At 47.0% G+C, this 9,352-nt stretch overlaps 1 protein-coding gene across 1 annotated transcript in view; it reads left to right on the plus strand.

Annotated features, from left to right (window-relative positions):
• The window catches only part of LOC142793044 (uncharacterized), a 121,997-nt gene extending 112,880 nt beyond the window's left edge, over positions 1-9,117 (plus strand). Inside the window, exons 5-7 of the mRNA XM_075885729.1 lie at positions 3,225-3,312; positions 4,516-4,561; positions 9,054-9,117. Of these exons, the coding sequence (XP_075741844.1) occupies positions 3,225-3,312; positions 4,516-4,561; positions 9,054-9,117 (198 nt within the window). The remainder of the gene's footprint in view (positions 1-3,224; positions 3,313-4,515; positions 4,562-9,053) is intronic.
• The last annotated feature ends 235 nt before the right edge of the window (positions 9,118-9,352 follow it).

The raw sequence follows: 9,352 nt of genomic DNA on the forward strand, positions 1-9,352 counted from the left end.
GCCTGCGTTTTAGCCATCACTGACTTTTTGAACGTGGCAGACGAACAGCGCCGAGATCCATCGTTGCTCACCATCATTGACCGCCTTCAATCGTGTTATGCTGACCCTTCTCTTAGCAGATACCTGCTTCAAGACAACATTTTGTACCGCCGCAACTTACACCCCGACGGCGCGGAACTTTTACTCGTCGTACCGCATCACCTGCGAAAGGATGTTCTGCGACAATTTCACGACGCTCCAACTTCTGGACATCTAGGAGTCTCCAGAACTTACGACCTCCTTCGACGACGAGTATTCTGGAAGGGTCTGTACCACTCTGTTCGCCGTTACGTCACATCTTGTGACCTCTGCCAGCGCCGAAAGAAGCCTACGACTCCCCCTGCCGGTCTTCTTCAACCTATTGAAGTTCCAGCCGAGCCATTTTATCGAGTGGGGTTGGACTTGCTCGGTCGCTTTCCTACTTCTACAACTGGAAATAAATGGATTGCAGTGGCCACAGACTATGCCACTCGGTATGCAATTACTCGAGCGCTACCAACCAGCTGCGCAACCGACGTTGCCGACTTCCTGCTGTACGACATTATTCTCCAGCATGGCGCTCCGACTCACCTGCTCACAGACCGCGGTCGCTACTTGCTATCGCGTGTGGTTGATGGCCTACTCCGATCTTGTGCTACCAGTCACAACTTCACCACATCTTACCACCCTCAGACTAACGGCCTTACGGAGCGCCTAAACCGCACATTGACGGACATGCTTTCCATGTACGTATCTACCGACCACACTGATTGGGACATAGCTCTTCCGTTCGTAACCTTCGCCTATAACTCGTCGCGTCATGAAACAGCGGGCTACTCCCCTTTTTATCTACTCTTCGGACGTCATCCCTTACTGCCCTTCGACACACTGCTTTCATCAGACCACCCATCCTCCACTTCGTACGCTCAGGATGCGATCACCCGGGCCCTCACGGCACGCGCGGTAGCGCGCGCTCGGTTATCGTCGTCGCAGACAGCACAGAAGTCCCTTTACGACCGTCGACATAGAGATGCCGTTTGTTCTGCGGGATCTCTTGTTCTCTTGTGGCTGCCATCTCGACGTGTTGGCCTCTGCGAGAAACTACTATCGCGATACGCTGGGCCCTACCGAGTCATTCGTCAGGTCACACCTGTGACCTACGAGATTTCCGCTACCACAAACTCATCAGCTGCTGCACCCAGAACGGAAGTAGTCCACGTTTCTCGTCTCAAGCCCTACAACGCCGACTCGCTCATTTAACAGGCACCGAGACGATCCCTTACGGGCCGGGGTGATGATACGTGTATGAAACTGTCACCCCGACACAGCTGAATTGGCACCCAAATGAAGAAGACGACAACGTGGTTGTAGTGGGTTGGACTCTCGAGCTTCTCCAGTTGGCCTGCATGACTGTGCGCTCTTTAAGCCGTTAGCAAGACCAGCTCTTGGTGAATAAATCTTCCCCGTAACAATATGTACTAATATATCTGGCGCTTTACGTGTCGGAACTTTGATGCGATTATGAAGCACGCTGCAGTGAAGGTCCTTGGAAACTTCGAATGTCTGGTGTTCTTTACCATGTACTGACATTGAGCAGTACACAGTCACCTAGCATTTCACATTCTCCGAAATTCGACCATCGCAGCCGGTATTGAATTCGCGACCTTCAGATGGGAGCCCGAGCTCCGCAACCATTGTACTGCTGCGGCGGACATAGCATGAGGGGTGGGAACATGTCAGAGGGATGATGATGTTATACCGCGTGGAATTAATTTTCATTTTCTAGGGGCTATCAAGTTAGACTGTTTCAAAATTTTGTATGTAGTACACATGAAACAGTAGATGCTTCCACCGTGGGCAGCACTGGGCTAGAGGTGCCGACCACGCACCTAGCGGCTTTTCATAATGGTTCGAATGACACACAGACTCGGTGCTCTGCGGTATTCACCTGCTCTACAGGTGTCACCGTAGGTGAAGGTCTCTTGGCATTGATTAACTTCTCGCTCTATTGGCGAGCACGCGGTGTTGCTGTGAGGTGCATAGTTGTCGGTTATCCTGGCGGCAAAATAGATGAAAGCGCGCTTCCGGCCAGGTGCTAGGCAGAACTTAGGTCATGTTGCTTGGGATGTCGCCTGAATAATGGAAAGTTGTGGGCAGGAAACTGCCATGCCTAAAACAGAGGCCGCTTTTATTTTTAAGTATTCTTGCATATGCGTATAGCTATATATATTTATATCCATTAGGCGCAAATCACGACGCAGTGTCTGCAAATATTTCAAACTCACGCCATATCCTGAGACACTTAATATTTTATTCTAAAATAGAAAAGAGAGCGATACCTTTTTTTTGGTGAGAATTTCAGTAATTTATTGTGATTAGCATGTAATAATAATTATTCTGCTGTGATAAACCAACTGCAAATTGTAACGAGCTGCCGAACATTGTAGTGCCTTCATCGAAGCAATCGGCAACAATTAACGCAGTACACTGAGGTAAAGTACAGCCAACCACGATTGCGCAGAAGGTTCGGTTAATACTACGTGAAATGGAGCTGGCCATGTCTTAGCCGCAGGCCCAAAGAAAAAAAAAAGGAGAAAAGACAACAAGATAGAATAATTGAAATTGTTGGGGTTTAACGTATCAGAGACACCGTAGTAGAGGGCTCCGGAAGTTTCGATCACCTGGGGTTCTTTAACGAGCGCCTGAAAATGCTTGAGCACACGGTCCTCAAGCATTTTCGCCTCCATAGAAAATGCGGCCGCCGTGGCTGGGATTCGACAACGCGACCTGCGGACCAACAGCCGAGTGCCTTTGTCACATGACCACCGTGGCGGGTGAAGAACGAGAAGAGCGAAGGCAGGGAGGTTAACCAGGCAGATGCCCGGTTTGCTACCCTACGCTGTGGGAATGGGAACGGGGAGAATAAAGATGATAAATATGGGAAAGAGAGTGGACAAAAACACGTTGTGCCCTCGTGTATAGACAGCGGACACGGCGCCTGAAGGGGATGCAAAGTACAGTAATAGCTTGTCTTACGACGTCAATCTTGCTGATACGGCATAACAACCAACAATAGACGTCTCGAGAACTCCATATAGTGAAAGCTTAAGTACTTGCCGACAAGTGTTCTTACGAATTTAAATATATTTGCCAGCCTGCTGATGGCTAGCCAGTCGCATGAGCAGATTGATCGAATCTCAACGCAGAAAAACACTGGGACTGCGTTCGCCAAGTTCGTGCTATCATGGACCTGCCGTACGTGCAGCGATACTGCCGCTGTTTCCGGTCCTGCGTGTGAGTATTTCTGAGCCGTTCAATTTGTAGCGACTCGTTTGATGAAACCAAGGCCGGTCGACTATAAACATCCGCTTTAATAAACATCCGGCAATTCCGGCTATGTTCAAACAGCTGCGTCACTGAATCGCAGAATTCAAATACGAAAAATGAATACAACACTTCACGAATAGAATTGGGATGTCATATTTATCTAAATATGTAAGAATCAGAAACTCCTCTTGTTGTATCGTGAAAGTAGCCCGATTGTTCTAGTTATCTGTACTCATTGTGGCTTTTCCCACTCTGGTAAATACTTATAGTATGTCGTCACAACTTTGGCTTGCTATTTTCCCGAACCGCCTAGGTTGCTGGTGACTAAAATGTAAGGAAGGGGCGGCCGCGAGCCTGCCGTTTGGAGGTAGAAGAGGACAATGACGATCGCGGGTGCGCTCAGGGGCACGCGACACACGCTGGCAGCGGGGGCCGAGGCTTAGAGAAATTAACAAGGATCCTGGTCTGTCACCGCGTCTTCTCTGGGGGGGTTCTGGGCCGAGAAGTCTCTACAACGCTATCGATTGCCTCACAAATAAATGAACGAATCACATGTAACGAATTGTTTCATAAAAATAACAAATTGGTTGGTGTATTTTAATAAATTTGTTGCAAGTGACAATTTTTTCCAGGTTTCTCATTGTTTCATCCCAATGACTTGAGGGCTTGAAAATTCTGCGGCTCAAAACGTTTCTGAACCGCTTTTCTCAGGTATTATAGAATTACATCATTATAGGAGTTTACTGTCTGATAAATCAACTACATCAATGTTTCCGGACACCATAGTACACACACGTTACAGTGTTGCCAAACACGATTCACAGCGGAATAATTGCGCTTCACAGCGCATGCTCAAGCTTATGACGCGCGCTGACGTAACTTCCGTCACCCCGTATCATCCCTCGCCGTGTATACTTCCAATACACTTGTCGGGACGAGAGAGGAGAGAAACCGCTTGATGTATGTAACTGCGCTTTTTCGCTAAAAATTCGAGAAGCTTTTGCAGCAGTCTATTTGTAAGGCAATAAACTCTGTGGCTGAGGACGTTCAATCGTTACTTAGAAAATAGATTCAGGACCCCTTGAAGACTTACTTTTCACAACCTCGGTGTGTACTAGTTTTCAAGTACACATCAATCACTGACTTATGTGCTTTCGTTTTTACACGCAGGGATGTCGACCATTACAAGGAACTCTCCTTCGCAGCCATCCCTCAGGTAAATATAACAAAAAGGTAACTCTATCGCATGGGTGACAGAAACTCGCAACACAATTATTTGGGCTTTCTGAACAGACAGCATGCACCGACGTCCCTGAAACCTCCGCACAGAACAAGTAAACCTTTTGACGTCACGTGTTAATGTTATCAATGGATTACTGGCAAGTCTTCTCGCTATTGACGCACAGACCCCAATGAAAGTCTGGCCGTAGCGCTATTCATTGAAGCACCTTAAGTGCGACACGATTGCGCTGCATTCACGCCATCAAGGCCGCCAAATTGGTGAACCAGTACGCTATCAAGCTGCGACCATGACGTCACGTGCAAACTATCTATGAAAACATTGTTGCACATGATCTGTTAGTACCAGCACGTGCCAGTTATTCCTTAGAGCTTCAAAGTAGCATAGTAAACCAATGAAATGAAATCTCACGCAAGTGTTTATGGGAGCAGCCATGTGTGCGTTTGAGAAAACTTGGGAATTACAGTGAGCCAGAAGCAGCCAAAACAACCAGAATAATATCGTAAGAAGAAATGATAGCCCAGAGGAATTCGACATCCCACCAGTAACGACAGAAAAAAGTAAGGAAAGTCGTAGAAAAAATGCAAAGAGGCTAAGCCACTGGTGAGGATAAGGTAACAACAGACCTGCTGAAAGTTGGCGGAGACATTGTTAGAAAAACTAGCCACCGTATATACGAAGTGTCTCTTGACGGGAAGAGTACCAGAGTCTTGTAAGAACGCCCTAATTCTTTGAATCCATAAATAAAGAGACATCGAGGACTTGAAAAACTACAGGCCGATCAGCTTACTGTCCGTTCTCTGCAAACCATTTACAAAAATAATAGCTATAATAAAATTAAGGAGACGTTAAAGTTAAATAAACCAGCCAAACAAGCAGAATTTCTCACAGGCTACTGCACAATAGGCCATATTCACTCTATTAATTAGGTAATAGAGAAGTGCACGATATACTACCGAATCCTATACATAGCTTTCATAGATTACGAGAAGGCGTTTGACTCAGTCGAAACATAAGTGGTAATGCAAGCACTGCGGGATGAGGGCATCGACGAATCTTACATAAAAATACTGAAAGAACTCTACAGTTGATTAACAGCCACCTTCGTTCCCCATAAAGAAAGCGGCAAAATCTCAATAAAAAAGGGTGTAGTGCAGGGAGACACGATCTCTGCAATGCTATTTACCACGTGTTTAAAGGAGGTTTTCAAGACCATAGATTGAGAAGAGTTAGGGATACAAGTTAATGAAGAGTATTTTAGCAACCTATTCGCTGAAGATAGTGTCTTGACGATGAACTCACGAGACAAATTACAGCTCATGATTACTGACCAGGACGCGGAAAGTGGAAGAGTAGGTCTGAAAATTACTATGCACAAAACTAAATATAATGTGCAACAGTCCTTGCAGCAAAGATCACTTTGCGATAGGTGAAGATAAGTTGTAAAGGAATACGCCTACTTAGGACAAGTAGTTGTTCAGCTTGGGATCCGAAAAACGAGGCGGACTGCTTGCAAGCGCAAACCAAAATAACTTTATTCGCTCTCCCCAAATGCGATATATACGCTTGGTGGACTGGAGTGCCTTCTTGTGGCCACATGCCATGAACACTGAGAGTGACCTCTACATCCCTCCTTTTGATATTTTATGGGGCAGGTTCTTAGAAGTTCAAACGTCGGGGCAACCTCACTATACGACCACTGCGAGCACGCGTCAAAGTTTCCCGTGGCGTTACATCTGGTAGCACGGGTTCTTGAGGAGCTTAAGGTTGCAAGTTCTCGGGAGGGGTTGGCGGAAAAGCTGCTAGTTGGGCTGGACTCGTTTCTGTCGAACGAGGCACCAGGTGTCGACGATCACGCGGAAGAACGCCCCCAGTCGTCTGAACAAGGCAGGAACGTGGACGCTGCGCCAGGGAAAGCATAAATTGCAGGCAGTCTAAGTAGGTGTGTACGCTGACGGTCAACCACATGCAACGTCTGCACTGTGGCTCTGTGGCGCCACTGCAAATTTGCTTTGAAAGTACTGTACGTGAAGAGTCTGTTTACCAGGGCCTAAGACTCCCCCTTCCACGGAATCTTGCCTCCACGGTCGACCTGGTAAAGACGACGAGGCCACCGACACTTCTGCGCCAGGGTCTATCCTAAACTCGGCCAGCTGTCCGTTAACAAGTATTTCCGTGTACCTTGCTCGGCGTGAATTCACGTTGTGAAGTTCGATAAATCCGAGCAGGTCGTTTCTGTTCTTCTTCTTATAAACTTCGGCAAAATGTTCTACCTTTCTGCAATAGTGGCTCACCGATTTTCGAGTCGGGCAGTCTTTGCGAGGGTGTCTCTGACGCCCACAAAAGCGGCACGATAGCGCAGCCGAGTGTTCAGAGTGTTAGCGAGAATAGAACGAAGGGGTGGGCGTATCATCTCGACAAGCCGAATCGATGTTTAGCGTTTCAGCAAGGGCGTTATCCACAATCAACCTTTTGTGGGATAACCACTCTTTCTCTGCGTCCTCGTGGATGCGGGCATGGCACAGCACTTCTTCGGTGGTAAGTTTTGTGAAGCGGCATAATTGATCAGGCAGCCTCTCGCCACTTACGCCCACGACAAATCTGTCACGAACAAGATGGTCCTCGACAAGCGGGCTGTTGTAGCTACAGCGCTTCACCAGGTAACACAACGCCGTTAAAAAAAGTCGCCAACAGATTCACCTGGCTGCTGAATGGATCGGTGAGAACGACGACTTTCGTATATCTCATTCAAGGTGCACGAAGTGCGAATCCAATTTTTATTTGACAGATCCCATACAGTAAAGAAGTGTCCATACCTAGGCCTCGACGCTGGCATTGTGCAGGCCGGCCACGAAGGCGTAGTCTTAGACCATTGCAATCCACGTGGGCCATTCTCCCAGGTTAGAAAACGTGAAGCTTGCTGGAGCATGCCAGATACACCCGCCTGAACGTTGTTTGCTTTGGCTTCGGTGGGGGTTATTATCGCGTCGTTAGGCATGTCGGAATAATGGTGTGATCCCACTTCTGACACTATGTTCAGCGCGGGAGCCGAGAAACGAGGCGGACTGCTGGCAAGCGGAAACCAAAAGAACCTAATTTCCTGTCCCAAGATCTCATATATACGCTCGGCGGACTGTAGTGCCTCCTTGTGGCCACATGCTACAAGGAAGACTGGCAGTGCTTTGTACAAAAGTAACCACGGAGCCGAACCATGATAGCGAAATAGCCAGAAGAATAAGGATGAGTTGGATCACATTCGGCAAGCATTCTCAAATCGTGAATGGTAATCTGCCACTAACCCTCAAAAGGAAGGTATATAACAGCTGCATCTTGCCGGTACTTGCCTTACGGTACAAAAACCGTGAGGCTTACAAAGAGGATTCAGCTTATACTGAGGACGACGCAGCTAGCGATGGTAAAAAAAAAATGATAGGTGTAACCTAAAGAGACAAGAAGAGAGCAGAGTGCGTATGGGAACAAACCCAAACCGGAGTTAAGGATATCATAATTAAAATAAAGGAGAAGAAATGGACATGGGCCGGGCACGTAGCACGTATACAGGCAGGATAACCACTGGATTCCCAGAAAAGTTACACGCATGAAAGAGGACAGAAAGTTAGGTCAGCCGATGAGATTCAAAATTTTGCGGGTATAACAGAGCAGTAGATAGCACAAGACCGTGTTGATTGGCGTGCGTACAAGGGAGAAACCTCTGCCCAGCAGTGGGCGCAGTCAGGCTGATGATGATGATGATGAGAAGCCTTGTAGTTCACTTTGATGGGAATTGTGTGCAGCCCATGAATTTGTTCACAATTTCTTTTTTTTGGATCCGTCTGAATTACTGACATCTAGAGTCTGTAAGTATTTGAAAATTCAAGCAGTCCCATTTCCTCCACTCACCCTTAAAGGTTCCATGTTTCACATCATCTCACGCAGTTCATAATGCGGCTCTCATTTATCCGAAGGAAAAGTCGAAACACAACACTAAAGCTTGCTACGAGGTAGTTCGCAGTCATAAGCATAGGGATTAGCCAAGCTAATATTACCCAATATTTTCATGGTGGCTGAAAAATCGCACGCCGCGGTTCGCACTCGCAAACGTGCTACGAAACTCTTGGCTTTGAACCGAGATACTAATTGACACACTCTACACAAACACTCATTACGGAGAAAAAATAACAACGAACAACTGAATTCTTTCCTTACATAAATTCGCAATGGTTTTAGCTCATGAGGGGACCAACCACATTGGCTTACCGATGATGTATGAAAATTGAAGATTGCCTTGAATTTTATCTCGTGAACAGCTATGGCGCAGGAGCTTCTGTGAACAGGGGTGTCGCTGGTTTGGAGTGTTCTCACGCTTTTACAGTTGTATCAGGTTTAGGTCGCGCGCCTTGTGCGGCGTTCTTTATTTCTGTATATGGTATACACAGTAATCTTATATCCTTTTTTACTACTGTTCTAGGATTTCCACAGCAACCAAACTACTATACGGAAAAGGTACGTTTTTCTTTTTGAGCATGCTGTAGTTTTCGCTTATGTGGTTATACAAACACTTCGCTCTTGGAGTGGTAACGCACACAGTTTTTGGGCGTGTGTGATTATGTTTGTGCGGGCGTGCATGTGCACGCGCGCGCGTGTGTGTGTGTTAATACGTGTGCGTGAGCGGTGTGTGTGTGCGTACGTGCATCCTGCTTTCCTATAGGCACACGTAGGTGTCATCTATGTCTTAATACTGGAGTCTTCATCACCTTTTACGATGTA

The sequence above is a fragment of the Rhipicephalus microplus genome, chromosome 2 (assembly GCF_043290135.1).
Source record: "Rhipicephalus microplus isolate Deutch F79 chromosome 2, USDA_Rmic, whole genome shotgun sequence".
In the NCBI taxonomy this organism is placed as follows: Eukaryota; Metazoa; Arthropoda; class Arachnida; order Ixodida; family Ixodidae; genus Rhipicephalus; species Rhipicephalus microplus.